This window comes from Gopherus evgoodei, chromosome 9 (genome assembly GCF_007399415.2).
Source record: "Gopherus evgoodei ecotype Sinaloan lineage chromosome 9, rGopEvg1_v1.p, whole genome shotgun sequence".
NCBI lineage: Eukaryota > Metazoa > Chordata > Testudines > Testudinidae > Gopherus > Gopherus evgoodei.
In genome coordinates, this window is record NC_044330.1 from 46,561,056 (window position 1) to 46,579,163 (window position 18,108).

The 18,108-nt window shown below is 41.3% G+C and overlaps 1 protein-coding gene across 3 annotated transcripts in view; it reads left to right on the top strand.

Moving 5' to 3' along the window:
• The first annotated feature begins 252 nt into the window (after positions 1-252).
• AMER3 (APC membrane recruitment protein 3) overlaps positions 253-18,108 on the top strand; it is a 64,818-nt gene continuing 46,962 nt past the window's right edge. For 2 of the 3 annotated variants that reach the window (XR_004002087.1, XM_030576254.1), the window contains exons 1-2: positions 253-345; positions 11,336-14,412. Coding sequence is in view for 1 of the 3 variants with exons in the window: in XM_030576254.1 (XP_030432114.1) it covers positions 11,357-14,395 (3,039 nt within the window). In the remaining 2 variants the exon portion in view is untranslated. Of the gene's footprint in view, positions 346-11,335; positions 14,413-15,052; positions 15,142-18,108 lie in introns of all 3 variants that reach the window. The other variant, XR_004002088.1, reaches the window with a different exon arrangement.

An 18,108-nucleotide genomic window follows, 5' to 3' on the forward strand; every position in this document is an offset into this window, starting at 1 on the left:
GTGAGCTCTCTAGTTTACCTTCGATTTTTGCCCCTGAGCAATGGAGGTATTTACTTGCTACCAAACAGAAGGCTGAAACAAACATCTTGCCTAAATCAAGCTACACGGGGAAATCTAGGATCTATGTAGGGTACAGCAAGCTACAAGCTGGAAGGTTTGGAGGGTGGGGGATGAGGGAAGGGGAAGGAGGAGGAGGAAAAGATAGGAGGTGGAGAATACCAGTGGAGAGCAGCAGTAGTACAGCCCCTCAGAGTGTGAAAAGCATCACAGGAGCCTCTGGATAAAGATTCTCAGCCTCAGCAACAAGACTATAGTAGAGAGGATTATGCTGAATGGTGAAACATGGTGAGTACGATTTTTGTCATCTGCCTTATTGTTAGCTGTTCGTGCAAAGAATTCCTTTTGCTCTGACACCTACGACGAGACTCCAAGGGGCAGACTATTATTTTGGGATGGTTGCTTGTTTTGACACTAGCATGGAGCACAGATTTTCCTTTATTTCTTTTCTTATACATTTTTGATGTGCACATTCAATCTCTTTTAAAGCAATAAATAACTCAAGGTGACAAGGGCTGGCCAGGTTAACACTTTGCTGTCTGATACAACTGGCTGCTGGGCACAGCAAGTAATAAAGGCACAGTTTCCCTTTTAGGTACACAACAGAGATTTCTGTGCAGTTATTTTCTCCCTGGAAATAGGCTAATGGTTAAACAGTTCACTGTGCTGGAGTTTATGCTGCTCTCCCACAAAGTGTAAGGAAAAATGTTTCGAGCCAGTACCTTTCTCTCAGCTTCAGGTGCAGAAGAAAAACTGAGCTGTGCACAGTAATGCAAAGGTTTTGCCAGGAAGGTTCCCTCCCATGTTCCTCAGTGTAGTTTTCTCCCTGTTTTCCCTTGGCATAGAGCTGCAAGTGCTTGTAATTACTGACACTGTTCAGATGACTAATCAAGGGAATGAAACTGGTGGCTAGGAGCTAGCCATTGTGCTGAACATGTAGAGATTCTACAGCTTACATGCCCTGTACAATGAACTGGGGGAAAGAATGCTTGTTTTTCTTCACCCTTTTTGATCTTTTATATGTACCCAGCACGTTTAAACACACAAAACTGCAGAGCTCTGCATACCAAGGGCTTTAATTTTACTACTGACATCTCAGCTTTAGTGAGCAGCTGGCAGTGATTAATTTAAGGTTCAGACTTTCCTGTAGCACATTGCTAATAAGATTAAACATTTAATTACAGATCCTTATAGTATTCTGATGTGATGTGTAAGATTTTATTGTGTATATATGATGGTGTTTCTCTTTAGGTCTTTTAGTGAGAAAAAGCAAAGCCTGACCTAAATGTATATGCAAATTATTAGGTATTCTGGGTTACCCAAGAGAGGCAGGTGATAAAGAGGAATGATAGCATTTAACCACTAATAATGATGACAAGAATACTCCAAGCAGGTGGTATGATCCCAGCATAGGTCTGCATGTCAGAGGTTTATTTAAAAACAAACCTCCCTCTGTAACATGAATCATTAGTGCCGTTTTTAAAAAGGAGAAATGGAATAAGATACTGGCAGAGTAATCCATTTAAGAAGTGAGAAGATGAGCAATGCTTTAAAAATCTTCTTTGGTTTACACTTTGAGGGCACATTATGTCTATCTGCCTTTAAGAAACAGAATTGTGTATTATAGTAACTGCAGAGAGAATATCATTGCGGTTCAGCAGGGAACTTCTTTGGATGTTTTTAATTATCAATAAATAGTGAAAAAGAACTGCATGTTCCTATTAATAGTAGGAAAATTCTCCATTGGCTTTGTTTTGTGACCTTTAGTAAAGGGAGTTAAGTGTTTGTTTGGGAGAATAGAATTTAGTTACTTTCACAGAGCCCCTTCAGTAAATGATATACTCTGCTTTATGCTCTGTTAATTGATCTAGAACAAGTGCTAAGCATTTATAATACCCATTGATTTTAATAGGAATTATGGGCACTAAGCCCTTTACACTTCTTTGTTAATCTTTTTTTAGGGTTTTGGATTGGCACTCATCACCATAGTAGCTCAGCATATTCCTAAGTTAATTAGCCAGCATGGCAAAGTCTATAGTAGGCTTCCTGAAGCATTCAGTTATTTGTCATTTCCTATTCTTCAAATTCTTCATTAAAATTTTGAGAATAAGTTTCACTTCAGAGCGTTACCCGTTTAAAAAACCCTCAAAATAATGTTTTTAAGCACGTACATTTTCCATTATATTCTTGTCAAAAAATTTCATCATACCACAGTTTTTATTTTGGAGCAAGGAGTATATTTTTGAAAGCATCCAAGACCCATTTTCAAAAGTGACTTCAGCACAGTGGACTTACATATCTGAGTGTCAGTCACTTTTGAAAATGGAATTAGATACCTCAAACATTTTACCCTAAAAACATGCATACTGGATTTTTCCTTTCAATTTTAAAAATATCAGTAATTAGAAAGAATATTGTCCTTAAAAGTTTGTCAATGGATTTAATTAATAAGATCAAACCCTAGGAAAGGGGCAAGTTTAGACACTATATAGTATGTGGCTGGGTAGGCACCTCCTTCTCATGGTGTTCCTGTTTAAGAATAAACTATTACATTAAATATAACAAAAGAGCAATAAAAAATTCCCACAAAATTCCTAAAAACTCTCCCTAACTTTGCTCATTTGTAGTCTCCAGTGAAAACCCATCACAATTATACATACGACCAGAGTCAACAGCTAATAAGATTTTGGAACAAATGCCTGTAACAATGCTGCCTCTGGCGGGACACAGAGTATCAATTCAGGACAAATTGCTTAGGAGCAGGGCAGTTGCAGCCCAAGGCTGGGTTTACTTTCCCAATAGGGCACACCACACCAGCCTAACAGAGAGGACTTCGGTCTCACCCCACTGGCTAACCATAAGTCACACAAGCAATTCCCTTAGACACTCCAGTTTCCCAGCATCATTACCAGTGCCACTCATTATGGGGACAAATGGTTATGAAAACCTGTACTCCAGTAAAAGGAAAAAGGTTCTCTCAATCCCAAAGGACCAAGCCCCAGACCAATATACAAGTCAGATCTTACCCACAAAACAAGCTGTTGCCAATCCTTTAGAATCTAAAATCCAAAAGTTTATTGATAGAAATAAATAAATAAATATAAATGAGAGTTAAAATTGGTTAAATGGAATCAATTGCCTACAGTAAAGGCAAAGTTATTGGTTCATGCTTGTAGCAGAGATGGAATAAACTGCAGGTTCAAATGAAGTCTCTGGAGTGTATCCAAAGCTGGGATGGGTCATTCAGTCCTTTGTTTAGAGCTTCAGTTTGTAGCAAGGTTCCTCCAGAAATAAGAAGCAGGATTGAAGACAAAATGGAGGAGTTTCCAGGGCCTTTTATATTCTTTGCCCTGTAGAAGGATACCCTTTTGTTCTTACTGTGGAAAATCCCAGCAGCAAGATGGAGTTTGGAGTCACATGGGCAAGTCACATGTCCATGCATGACTCAGTTTGCAGGCGGCAGCCATTGCTCACATGCTATCTTGAACGTTCCCAGGAAGACTTCTTATGTGGATTGGAGTCTCCAAAGGTCCATTGCCAGTTAAGTGTTTCTTGATTGGGCACTCAGTTTGCAAATTCCTTTCTCAAGAATCTGACCAAATGCTTCACTAATGCTATTTAGAATCAAACACATTGAGATACAAGTACATAGCCAATATTAATAACTTCAGCTACAAAAAATGGTACACACATACAGATAGCATAATTATAACCAGAAAATCATAACCTCTTCATAGACATCTCACATGAGAACCTTTGTACAATATTTGCTGCAAATATATAACAGTGGTTGCAACAATGATCTGTATGGTTACAGTTCATGTCAATAACGTCACAATGCCACATAAGGCTAATTCTCCTTTTTCCTTGCCTAAGAGAAGCAGCATTGATTCAAGCTTTGATCTAAAATTTCTAGTTCCTAAGCCAGTTTCTGCTATTAATGATAGCCATGCAACCTCACTGATGTCAACACTCATTCTCCAAATGGGTTGATTTTCCCAGCGTTGCACCGAAGAATATTGAAATTTTTGCCAAAATTTTGTGGCCCTCAGGAATAATTTTTTGTTTCTGTAGAAAATGCAAGGCAGAAATATTTTCCAATAGGAGAGCAACTAAAAATAATTGACATCCACCCTTAAAGTTAAAGCAATTCTTCTAAAATCTCTACAGAAAGGCAGTGTGCTGGGATTATTCTCAAACCATGGGAACACTAGTCATCCTCACACTTCCAGCATCTCTCTTGTGCTAGTTCTCAAAGAGTAAACCCAATAATATCCATTCTGCCTAAATCTTAAGAGATCCAACACTCAGGGTGAACTGATGCATAATAGATGGCTCTTATAAGTTTGACGGAGTGTCTTTGAATTTTAAAAACAATATTCTCCAACTCCAGAATGGTGTTTACTCCAAGACTTTATTTGTATTATACTTGCCAACCCAACCTTTGGATTTAATTGCTTGTTTAGAAGCCTGTGAAACCTTAAGACTAAGTAGTGTGATCAAGACCAGTAAGTATGTGTCACTCTAGCAATCTCATAGATGGGAAAGGCAGTTTCCCCACAACAGTAGCATAACATTTCTTTAGGGGCAGAAAGGTCTGCATCCAAGACTGTGGTAGATAACAATTTAAGTGTAGTCCAGCAAAGATTTATGGCTCTTACTTAAATTAATTTAATAAGTAATCCACTGATGCCAGAAGAAAGGAGATGGGGCAGTTTGAAGGAAAAGTACACACAGAGTCTTGTTGAAACCATAATGGATTAAGTCTTAGTGGGCTGACAGCCAGTTCCCAAGATTCTTGTCATTTTGAGTGAATTTTAATTGCAAAACATATTTCCTTTACAAAGATGAAAATCAGTCCCCAGACATAATTTTTTTTATTCTAGTAGGAGTAAAAGATAAACAAGTGGAAATTAAATGCAAGAGTAAAATAATGGAAAAGGACTGGAGACAGGCAATGCTGCAGCTGAATACACAGGTCAGGACAACCCACAGACAAAAGAACAAATTTACAAAAGTCTAGAATCATTTTACAGAAGTTTGATTAGGATTCTATAACCACTGGAAGCATATACTGTAACTTTACCTTAAAAATGTCTTTAACCTTTTAAGCTCATTTTCATGGTACAGTTTCCATGGTATTGACACAGCCCCACAGGCAGGAAAAGGAAAAAATAGTATGGTCATTACTAGACTGAGATGGTAGAATTAATAATGATGCATAAAAAAGTGTTCAATTCGTATTGCTATTCTGTATTTGGAAAGAAGCAGAATGACTTGTATCACATAAGAATGAAGAACTTTCCAGTCTGTTAGTCAGTCCAAGGAGGATGTTAGATAACATCTATGAGGGATAAAATGTTTTTAAAATTACCAGGGTCAGATAATTTATACCTAAGAGTCCTAAAAGAGTTCACTAAGGAGATAAACGGCCCACTGATAGTAATTTTTAATAAATCTTGGAATACCAGGGAGATTCCAGAAGACTGGAAGCATACTAGTATTATGCCAAATGACCCAAATGACAAGCAGAATGACCCAGCTAACTAGTGGGTGCTTAGCTTGTCATCAATCCCAGGCAAAATAAAGGATGTAGAATTCAGTTAATAAAGAATTAAAGGACAGAAATACAAGTAATGCCAGTCAATGTGATTATATGGAAAATAGCTTTGGTCAAACAAACCTAATTTCATTCTTTGAAATTACAAGTTTGGTGAATAAACGAAGACGTAGTCTACTTAGACTTTTATAAGGTGTTTGACTTGATACTGTATGACATGCTGATTTCAAAAGTAGCACTACAGAGAATCAATTAAATGCATTAAGAACTAGCTGACAGATCTCAAAACAGAACTGTCAGTGGAGAATTTTTGAATGGGAGTGTTTCTGGCGGGGTTCCGCAGGGATCAGTAGTAGGCCTACACTATTTAACATGTTCACCTATATCCGGAAGCAAATATAAAGTCACTGTTGGTAACATTTGCAGATGACACAGATTGGCAAAATAGTAAATAATAATAGGGGTAGGGCAGTCATGCAGAGAGATACAGATGACTTGGGAGACTGGACCATTCAAACAATATGCCTTTTAACAGCCAAATGCAAAGTTATGCATCCAGAAATAAGGAATGTGGGCCACAGCTACAGACTGGGGGACTAGATGCTGGAATGCAGTGCCTCTGAAAAGGATGTAGGAGTCAGAATGGGCAAACAACTCAACATGAGCTCTCAGTGTGATGCTGTGGCCAAAAGAGATAACGTGATCCTTGGATGTATAAACAAGGTGTAGCAAATAGGACCAGGAAGAGGACTTATCTTGGTTTGTGGCATTAGTTAGACTGATACCAGATTATCGTGTACCGTTCTGATGTCCACATTTTAAAATTGGAGAGGGTACAGAAAAAGGAGCCACAAAAATTATTTGAGGACTTTACAATAAGAGACTTTAAGACCTCAATCCCTTTAGCTTATCAAAAAGAAGACTAAGTGGTGATTTCATTGCAGCGTATTCTTTGCTTCAGGAGGAGCTAGTATCAGGTACTAGAGGATTTTAAGCGAGCAGCGAAAAGCATAACAAAAACAAAATGGATGGAAGCTGAAGCCAGAAATAATCAAATGGGAAGTTAGGCACAAATTTTAACCGCGAGGGTGATCAATCACTGGAATAAGCTACCAAGGGAAGTGGTGGATTCTCCACCTCCTATGTCTTCAGATCAGGACTGGATTCCTTTCTGGAAGTTATGTTTTAGTGAAACAAGTTATGGGGCCGAATACAAGGGTAAACGGGTGAAATTTAATGGCCTGTGATATACAGGAAGTCAGACTAGATGATGTAATTGTGTCCATCTGGCTTCAAACTCTAAGAATCTATGAAAACCTTTCAGCATTTCCTGTCCTAGTTACCAGACCAATCATGCCTTAGACCCCTTTTGTCCCTCTCAAGTGCATCCCTTTGCTACCATCCCTCTCTTTGGGTGCCCACATGGTTCTAACACACTTAACCTGAGAGGCCCAACTAGGTTTGATACCGCAAGCCCTTTAATCAGCTGGAGACTCCTGGAGGTAAAGTGACTCAAAAACAGCTTGTCCAAAACATTCCTGGTGCTAGACAGTGAACATGTATGTAGTGAGTGCATCTCTGCCTCCAACTTAATTCAACCCGCACCTTTGATTACTTTAGTTGCTCTCTGGCCACCAGTCCAGGTAGGACTTATTCTAATACTCCAACCCATGAGCAGCTTCAAACAGCTACCTTCCTTAACATGCTAATCTGCAAGGGGAAAAAATGTTCCTTTCTTCCCTAAATGTGGCATTTCCTCCAAAAAGTACCCTGCCAAGACTTAGGACAGGCAAAATCTGTCCTGGGACAGCCACAGTTTTTCTAGACATAAAAATAATACAACATTGAAGTCTTCAACAACCCAGCAGGGAGCTTCAAGCCTTTGAGATTTGCGTTTTCCCTTGGAGACCCAGCATCTACTTCCAGCACTAGAAGAGTCTGACATCTTGGAAACCTCAGGTTCATGACATTATTAAGTTGCAGGAAAGCTTGCTTCAGCTATTTCTAGCAGGTTTTTATGGCTCCTTCTCAATTCTGCACAATTGGATTCATGGTAAACAACACTGCTCTTTGCAGCAAAGGGGTGCAAAAACATCCCAAAAGCCTTTTCCTAAGAACTCTAAAACGTCTGTAAACTAACTTTTCTGTAGCATCAGTGAGATGTACAAATATGCAAAGGTGTAGTGAGGTAGAAAAGTATTTATTAGCATTCATTACAGATGATCTGAAGAACTCACATTCCCATCTATGAGTAACATGGCTACATCAAAATCATGCTGATAAAACCTTTATCTATCACCACACCATCATGTATTCCATATTCTACACACTGTGCATATATGCAGTCACACATCACCCTAAAGTTTGCTACTATTTCCTGCCTTCCCCGGTGTTATAAATATGCTGATTGTAGGCCATACCAGAGCCTCTACTAAAAATTGCTTTATGCCACTGGATGGCCATGGATCTGGCTGCCTGAAGATTCCCTTCCCCATTGTGGGTTCCAGGACTAGCTGCTCGAAGAAGCAGTCATGTAAGGTGTCAAACTTTATCTCTGCATCCTGTCCTGAGGTGACATGTACCCAGTCAATATGGGGATAGTTGAAATCCCTCATTATTATTGTGTTTTTTATTTTAATAGCCTCTCTAATTTCCCTGAGCATTTCACAGTCACTATCACCATCCTGGTCAGGTGGTCAGTAGTATATCCATGCTGCTATATTCTTATTATTCAAGCATGGAACTACTATCCATAGAGATTCTATGGTACAGTTTGATTCATTTAAGATTTTTACTTCATTTGACTCTGCTTTCATTCATATATATTGTGCCACTCCCTGACCTGTTCTGTCCTTCCAATCTATTTTGTACTTTGCTATTACTGTGTCTCATTGATTATCCTCGTTCCACCAAGTTTCTGTGATGCCTCTAACATCAATATTCTCATTCAACATGAGGCACTCAAGTTCACCCATCTTATTATTTAGACTTAAACTTGTCACTTTTTAGCTGTCTGCCATTACGGGATATAATTGAATGGGACTTTTTTTCATTTGATTGTTTCTTATCAGCTCTTACCTTTATTTTATCACCTTCCATCCTCTCCTCCTTACTAGGACACAGAGAATCTCCATTAATAAATCCTCCCCTAAGGTATGTCTCTGTCCAAACCATGTGCTCCTCCGCACCTACCTGTCCATTCTGGGAGGATAGTCAGATTCAGCTGACAGAACATCCTCTTAGAGGCCATGGGCAGTTGCTACAATTTAAAGGAGCCCTAAGACTGCTCCAGGTTATGTCTTCAGATTGTGCCAAGCTCACGACTGGGGGGAGGGTGCAGAAAAAGCTGGTTTAAAAACCACCTGCACCCAGTACAAGTCAGGAAGGAAGAGCTGGATCCGAGGCTGGCCCCATGTTTATACACCTTCTTTGAAACACTGGCAGTTATTTATTCTGCTAGTGTAGCTGTGGCATGGTTTATCAATGAGTGTTGGATGTAACAGTGTGCTGCTAATGCATCTTTTAATGGGCAGTAATTCATTCTCAATTACTGCTGACTTTCAGGGCCCAGATGATTTTAGTTTTAGTGTATGTGTAAATGATGCAGAACTAGAGAATTTAATTCTAAACTGAGGTTTAATTCAGTGCAGATCTGAAGGGATTTTTTTTTTAAAAGAATAGGCCTTTGAATAAAAATCTGGGCCACTCCTTTTGTCCAATAAGAATTTTGTTTGCACAGGAGTTTGCATGATGAGTTTGATTCTGTTCTGAATTATGCAGCTATAATCCCATTGCTTTACTTCTGATTTACACTGGCACAGGGAGGAGGAGAAACAAGTGCTGTCTATTTATGAAATAATTCCAGGAGAGTTGACTATGGCATAACACTTTTATGAGTATTTTAGTTAAGTGTTTATGTACTGCATGCAAACATCAACTGTACTGAACACTGTATCATACAAGTGTAGACCCCAAGTTTGCAATGAACTATGCAATGCATTTGCATTTAAAAGTAACCAGTGTGCATATGTTTTGCCAATGCATCTATGTACTATAGTTGGTCATTGTACACTTAAAAAGGTTTGTCAAGCCAGTCCGACTGTTTAGTGATACTTAGTGGTGCCTTTTATAAAAGCTACTTTTGATTTTTTTATAATAAAAGTAGCACTACAGAAAATTATAGATTGCAATCTGTGATAAGGCGTACAAATCCCCCACTGGAAAAGTAGGGGTTAGAGAGCTGCTCTGCGCCCAGGTTGCCTCACTCACCCCACCATACCTGCTATGCCTGCACAGGCTGGAGAAGGAGCTTTAAAAGGGAAGCAGAGCAGCTCAAAAGCAGGCAGATAAGCTGACCTACATGCTGGGCTTCTGAGAAGGGGCAACCTAGGAGCTCTTGCTGCCTGAGGCCTGACTGTAGTGACCTGTCCATGCCTACAAAAAAGGACCTGACACACTCTGGAGGTTAGAGACTTTATCCTTGTGTTTCTCTTTTTTGCTTTACCCTGGGGGAAGAGAGGGGACTGGTGGGAAGTGATCCAGGGAGGCAGCTGCATAGCACCCCAGGATTTAGGATGTAGCTGCCCGCCATTAGGCCCTGGATCTTAGCCTGGTGGAGAGGGTGGGCCCAGGCTCCTCTACTAACCTTTAAGTATGGACGACTACAGAAGTTTATCCTTCGAGAGGGAACCTATTTGTGGGGAGAAGACCCTGATGATAAAAGGATGTGGGCTGTGAGATCTCAACCCAAGATGGAGGGGAGTCCTGAGGCCTCCTGCTTAATTGCAAAGACTCCTCCTCCCACTGCTGGACTCTTTATACATACCCCAAAAGGCATAGACTTGTGAATGTGACCTGGCCAGAGGGCAGCGTCACTGGAAGGACAGACCACCGCAGCACAGATTTGTGGTAATAAAAGGGGACTCCCAACAGGAAAACAACCTGCCGTACTCCCTCCCAACCAGTAGGTGGTGCTAGTGCTGAGCATGTCCCTTTCACACACTTCAGCAGAAGCAAGAACTGTAATTCAGTTTCAGCATGCATTCCAATAAAAGACCAGTTCAGGATGTACAGGCAGGGATTTGCAGAGATTTTCCATGTAAAACCAAAATCTCCTGTGTTATATTTTACACCCCTGGAGCTTTCCCCACTTGGGATCTTCCTCATCCCTTGATCTAATCAAAGGCATAAGTTAATGAACAATCACCTCTCCAAAGCAGGCCTTTCGCATAAAAGTTCCTTGGGTATCCACCAATCCTCATTGTTCCCCAGTGCCACTTCCACTTTTAGAATAGCATCTCTTCCCTTTGAGCTGCTCTATCATGGCCTTGATCCTGTATCTGAAAGCTCAGCAGCTTGACAGTTTCAAAAGCAATCAGGCCAACTAGCCACCAACCTAGAGTGACCTGTTCTCCCTGCTGATTCTTTCAGACCTTTGCAAACCTTACAAGCAACACCCTCCCCCCTCCCGTGTTTCACTTGAACTCTTTTTCAAGCAACACCATGAGTTATTGACTGAAGTCTCTCAAGAAATTAAATCAGTTCTAATATTGCTGATTTCCCCCTGTCCTTTTCTCTAGATTTTCTTCAAAATATACAAAGTTCAAGTGGGGTTCCAGTTGTTTGGGAAACATACCCCAAATCCATATGGGTCCTTTGTTAGCTGAAAGCACACTGCTAGCCAGATTCTAAGATTTTGTTCTGCTGTTTCCTCTACAGAAACAAATGTGATGAAGCAGCATGGAGCTAAGGAGAGGAAAGACCTTCATAAAATCAAGTTTGCAGCTGACTTCTGAGAAAGCGCCATTGGTGGATGAGATTCCTACAGACAAGGATGATCTAGGAAAAGACAAAAGGGTAGCAGTTGAGGGGAGCAAAAGTGAAGTGGTCCAACCAGCAAGTTTGGCCACACACAAATATGACCGATTTTCTAATACAACGACAAGGAGCGGGGCTAGTGAAAACATCTTCGTGACATCTGGGTCTTCCTACAAACTGGTAAGAAAGAGTAAAACCCATGATTGTGTGATAGAGGTAGACAAAACAGAACAATGCAACCACAGCGATAAAGCTTACAAGGAGGGCTCCTCAGCTCCAGGAAGAAGTAAAGGGCGACTTGTCAATAGCATCAGCTTTTCTGGGGTGGGGAGCACCCTGAATTCCAGTGGTAAGAAAGAGTCCGTGGTCAGCCCAAGCCAGTCCACTTACAGCAGTCAGCAGATGATAGATTATAGAAACTTTGTGCCACAGATGCCTTTTGTACCAGCTGTAGCAAAAAGCATTCCCAGGAAGAGGATTTCCCTTAAGAGGTCTAAAAAAGGGCTCCGGGATATATTTCACATGAAAAAAAATAAACCAGAGAGCCTAACCCTGCTGGTTGAGAAAGGCAAGAGGCTGCCTTCTCCAGCGTGGAAGAGCGAGCTCTCAGGCAGGCTTGGGAAGTATCTTTTCAAACCCAGAGAAACCTTTGCAGCTGACTGCTTGGCACAAGACCTCTCCGACAGTGAAATGCAGTCCGACTCCTCCTATGACTACTGCAATGCTCTGTGTGAAGATGTAGCTTCTCTGAAGAGCTTTGACTCGCTCACTGGATGTGGGGAAATCTTTGCAGATGAGAGCTCTGCTCATTTGGACCTGGAGAGCAGCAAAGAAGTGCTGATGAGGCGATCCAAGCACAAAGAGAGCCCTGCCCTGGGGTCTTTTCAAGGTGGGGTGGAACAGCTGGCGTCCCCTGCCCAAAACGAAGCAGCTGACTTTGCAAAATTTTGGGATAACATCAACAAGTCAGTGCGATTACATCAGAGCACGTTATTTGATAGGAGGTTGTTGAAGATACCCAGTCCTGACTTGGGAAAGACTAAACGTGAAGCTGCTGCTTCAATGACTGACCTGCTGGTGTCACCTGATAAAGATCCTGACAGTTCCAAAGAAAGCTCCGTAGATACAGGGACACCAAAAAGTGACCACCAAGAATCCACCTCCACCAGTGATGAAGGATACTATGATTCATTCTCTCCTGGGCAGGATGATGAAATGAAGGAGGCTCAGACTCCTGGGGTTCCAGGTAGATTTCCCAGAGACAGTTACAGTGGCGATGCCCTTTATGAACTATTCTATGATCCCAATGAAGCCAAAATAAGCCCAGTCCTTGACGATGAGCTGTGTATGTCAGAAAGCATTTCAGACCAGGCCATTGAAATCCCTTTGTCGATTTACAGCTTTCATGTGGGAGCAGAGGAGAATATGGCTTCACAGCCAGCTGTTGACATCATTAGCCAGGGGTTTCTTCAGAGCACATGGAAAGGTAAGGAATGCTTGTTAAAGCTCTGTGATACTGAACTCTCACTGACCATGGGGATAATAAACTGGCTACGAAAAAACCCAGGATTGGTTTCCCCCACGGACCCAATTAGGAGTCCCGAATTACAGCTGGAAAAAAGTGGCAATCCATTGGTCTCCTGTAGTCCCAGTCTATGCCAGAGTGAGCACATAGCAGCTGAGGAGGAAAAACCAACCAAGGGAGAAACTGATATTTCTAATCCAAAGTCTTCTTTGGTTAATGACAATGACACGGTCCAGACGTGTTTAGGGGGCGTGGCTGAAAAAGACCAAAGGGAGGTTTCTTGGCCTCACACAGCTAATGGGCATTCTCAGATAAGGGAAGGAAACTGCCCTGAGGACTCATGTAATGTGTCTGGCCTTCAGGAAGCCAACAGCACATCAGGTAATGGGCCAAGATCACAAGCTATTGCAGACACTTTAGGGACCTGTTTGTCTGAAAAAGAGAAGATGCCAGTTTTAGGAGAATGCAAGGGACCTGGAGATAAAGCCCCATTAACAGGCAACCTGAACATGGAGCCTGCTTGCCAGAGCTCTCAAAATCCTTCGTTAAATGATAGCCAGGAAGTAGAATCCTGTTATTCTTATATGACTGCAGCAACTTCCCCAATGGATTCCCTAGAGACAGCAGATAGCAATAAAACAATATATCATTCCTTGTCTATTTCCTGCGACAAGCCAATGCAGCCTCTTACTCTGAGACATTTTCAAAGCTACATCAGCCCCACACAAAGGGACAGCGACACTACTATAGTGCAGCTTCTGGAACGTTGTGTCACTCAAGTTGCATCCTTAAAAATCAGCTATGAAAACAAACATCTGGAAGACAAATGCATCGGGAATGAAATGAACAACATAATTTGTAAGATGTCTCAATACAAAAACAAAATATTGTTGCAGAATGAATGCAACTGTATCACCCAGAGTTTAGAACACCCTGGTCTCCCTCACACAAACCAAGATAATTATGAGACAAGCCTCAAAGCCAGTAATCCATATCAGTTGAAACAAAATAAGGAATTAATTTGCTCTAAAGATCAGAAACACAGAACAAATATCCTAGATCATATGAGTCAGGTCACCAGGAGCAAAATAAATTTTGAATATGCCCAGTTAAATAATCAAGCCCTCTCTTACATAAAAGACTTTACATCTGAACCTAGACCAAGTGACTCTAACAGCATGACACCCCTTAGTAGGCCAACATTTTTACCTCTCTTCAACTCTGTTTGCTCAGCTGTACCCAATGATTTTTCACAAGCCTGCACAAACAGTTCACTGGACAAACCATTGCAAAGTAATGAATCTACGCAGTGCAGCACAACCTCATGCAGTTACACAGAAGAATACCACCAAGGACTCTCTGAAGGGGCCACTCTTCCTAATAACCCAGAGCTGACTACCACAGACAGAGCAGTGACTGGCAAGAACCATCAATGACACACCAGTGTCACAAGGTAAGTTCTTGTAGAGAAGATTGAAATAAAAATGTGAAAAAATGAAATGTTAGCCATTCCCTTTAAATAGAATTAAGGCCCACTACACCTGGTTCTACTGAATACTTTGTGCTCCTCACAGTTTGACCAGGTTCTTAACATCTGCTTTATAGAGATAGACAAAATAAGAAGAAAGGAAATAGAGTTAAAATTGCACGGACTCCTGAAGTCAAGGGCCATATATTGCTTTAGGTAAATGTCAAGTTCATGGACATGAATGAGAGCTCCATGCGAAGGTGAAGGAGAAACTGGGTCTGATTCTTCATTCAGTTAAATCACGTTCTCTCTCATGTAACTCCATCAAAATCAACAATGCCTAATCGTAGACTGTATTATAGGTATACATTGGGTTGTGAGTACTAGTACATGGGTACTAGTGAGTATTTCACAGGGATTGTTGCACATATTTACCTAGCAATTTTCCAGAATGTACAGAAAATTCAGGAACATTCCTGATCACAACTGCAGAAACTGACATATTTGATACTGGATGTCAAAACATGGCTGCCATATAGTAAGTGTACAGAGAACTGCATCCATCACATAATGCTAGATTTTACAAAAGTTCCCTCCAATAGTGATAATACAGCTTTATTTGCAGAATCCGTCCCCACCCCCATCACTGCATCACTACAAGAAGTTAAGGTAGTCTGGATATCTTGCTTGCAAGTGGAACCTTAACTGCATTTTGTGAGTTTCTAACTTTTTTTTATTTAACTCTAATGTCCTTGAAAAGTAACATGCCCTCAAAACCACAGATTATTTATCATATTTAGAACAGCAGGGCTTAGGGGCCAGATGAGAATGGGCTCCATTGTGGTAGGTGCTGTACCAACAGGAAAGACAGTCCCTGTCTTAAAGAGCTTACTGTCTCCTGCAACCTGAACTCCTCAGTAATGACAATTTGAGAGTGTATTCCTTAGTTTTTTAAATAGCTATAAAATGGGACTGGGGAGGGAAGGAAGTTTTGGAGAGGGATTGCCTTCTTCAGATCAGTAAAGGGAGACCTCACTAAATGCGCACCTCTTAAGATCCTTAGGAGAGAACCTGTCTCCTAGGGACCCGAGGAGATGTGCATTGGAACAGGCTCTGCCTGGCACTGACCTTCTGAAGAGCTTTATGATGCTTGTTCGGACTGCACAATCTATGCCTTGCAACACGCTTTTACAGGGTTTATGCAAGGGGCAGGAGGTCTCCTGGGAGCCTTCAGAGCCTGTGCAGTATGTGGAAGGGGGCTGCAGAGAGACAAGAGGGCCAGGGGAAAGAGCAGAGGAGAAGCTCAGTGCTTCAGGAGAAGGAACTGAAGAAACCCTACCACTTCTTTGGCTTCTGCAGCAGGCAAGCATTCTGTAGCTCACAGCAGCATGAGTCCCCTCTGCTTAACCCCAAGTGGTTTGTCAAGTAGAGAAGTCAAGGAAGGGAAAGTGCTCCTCCATGTACAAGCCCTAGGCTTGTTGAGTTCCTACCCCTCCCAAGCTTTGGAAGCTAAGCCGCACCTTGCTACCATTTTGCCAAGCATCCCAACACTAGCCAGTGGTTAGCACCTTTTGAAAGCTCTCAGCAAAGAAAAGGACCGAAAACTTTCCCCCTACCCATACTGTGAAAACCTAGGTCTCCAGCAGTCATTTGATGCACTCTGCGACTATGATTGCTAGTTAATACCTTCTGAAAGTATAATTTATTCTACAACATTTTGGTGATGGGAACTAGATCTGAATCTAGTACAGGAAGGCGCTTTTTAACCCCTTTCTCCAATTATTTTTACATTTTGTAGAAATTTTTTAACTCAGGTCCAGGGCTAAAACTGCTGATTTTGAGGCCAGTGTGACTGTGGATTCTGAAGGGGGCTAAAATCTGTTATGTAAAGCATCCTAACTATGGACCTACCATTGTCAGTCCAATACCCAAAAAGAAAAAAAAAGTCCTGTATCGACTAGCTCACCTCATCAGCTGCAAAGTGTTCTGCTCTCTACTATTGTACTTGTAATGAAAATCCAAGATGGCTTCTTTTTCCACTATAGTTCACATAATTTCAGCTTGCACCTTGCCATGAAAGAACAGACTGTAGCTCTTGGAACTAGCTGCTGCTGTGAGATTCATAATAGAATAAAAAAGGAAAGATTAGCAGTCACAGTTACTACAGGTAAGTCCCCAATGCTGACCACATCTGCCTAGCGTTAGATCAGTGGACTAATATATATGTTTGCTTGTTGTTTCTACTTTATAGTTGACATTCATTCATAAGGCTCTGCTATGCAGATCTGTTAGTTCTCGAGCTTGGACGGCTTGAAGAAATTCTATTTCTATTCACTGTCTGCTAGAAAGGGAGGGCAGAATTGTAGCTGATGTAACTGTCAGAAGTGGTAATATACTGTATCATAACACGGTATGAGATTTACTGCAAGTAGACATTATTGGTCTCAGGGCATTTTCTACTGCATCATATCAAATGGCAGCTGCTATATGCCACCACTTGTCAGTGTAGATACCTGCAGAGTTAGGGATATAATAGAGTTCATATACCACAGCACATGCCCCAAAGAGATGTTAATATTTGCGCTTTGCAAAAGGGATATGCTAGTTTGTGACTGAAGATTTGTCTGAAAGTAAAAATGAATAGTATACACATTTTACCAATTTAAAATGTAGATGGAATTTGTATATTTGTGGGTTGTGTGCTCAGAAGCATCATTTCAGGGAATCATTTTGCTACAGCCTCCTTCATTGTTATTACACTCTCTTACTGAAAATGAATTTACACAAAATTATTAAAATGGTATTTAGCATGGATGTTAGAAATAGCGGTGGTGGTAGCTATTAACAATGTAACATGGTTTTCCCATCTGGACTCATCTTCCCTGGTCGTTTTTGAGCCCATATTTAACAGATGGCTTGTGGGTTCATTTTGGATTTAATATTTTGGAAGATGACTGAAGATCCTCTACCATATTGATGAAGGTGAGAGTGGGAGAAGGGCACAAAATACATGGGACACCTGCTCTAATGCTACAGAGAACTACAATAAGAAAGTACACCTGCTTTGGGCAGGATTGCTTAAACTTAGAGAGTTTACACATGACAAAAGCTCTAAGGCTGCGATGATCTCACTATTTTAAAGTGTCATGCTTGAGAAAGGCTCTGTAGTGACAGTCATAGAGACTGTAGTCCTTGATTTAGCCACAGAACAAACGCTGCACTGGCAGCATCAGTGCAGGTTTCCTACCGATAATCTTACACTCTGTCCTGCAGGAGGGTGGAAAGGCAGTGAAGCCTCCATGCATCCAACAGGGACAGAGATGTTCAAATCTAGTGGTGATGTGCTTGTAGCTGAAGATCTCAAGTACCTGGACCTCCACATGTTCCAGTTTCCCCAATGACAAATGATGCCATTGCTCCTCCCTCTTGCCAAACTGGCACATGCTTTTTCCTCAGCCACTTGAGACCAAATACACACAGCTAGCGCTCTTCCTGAGTTCTCCAACCACACAGACCACCCCTCTTGACCTTCCTGTACCAGCTTCTCTCCTTTTCACCCTCACCTCCCAGCCACTGAAGCCTGATGACTTTGGCAAGTAGCATGGCGACTGGGAGAAACAGCTCCAGATACTCTTCATTCTCCCTCTCCCCTTCAATTCATGGGGTGAATTGCAAATCTCA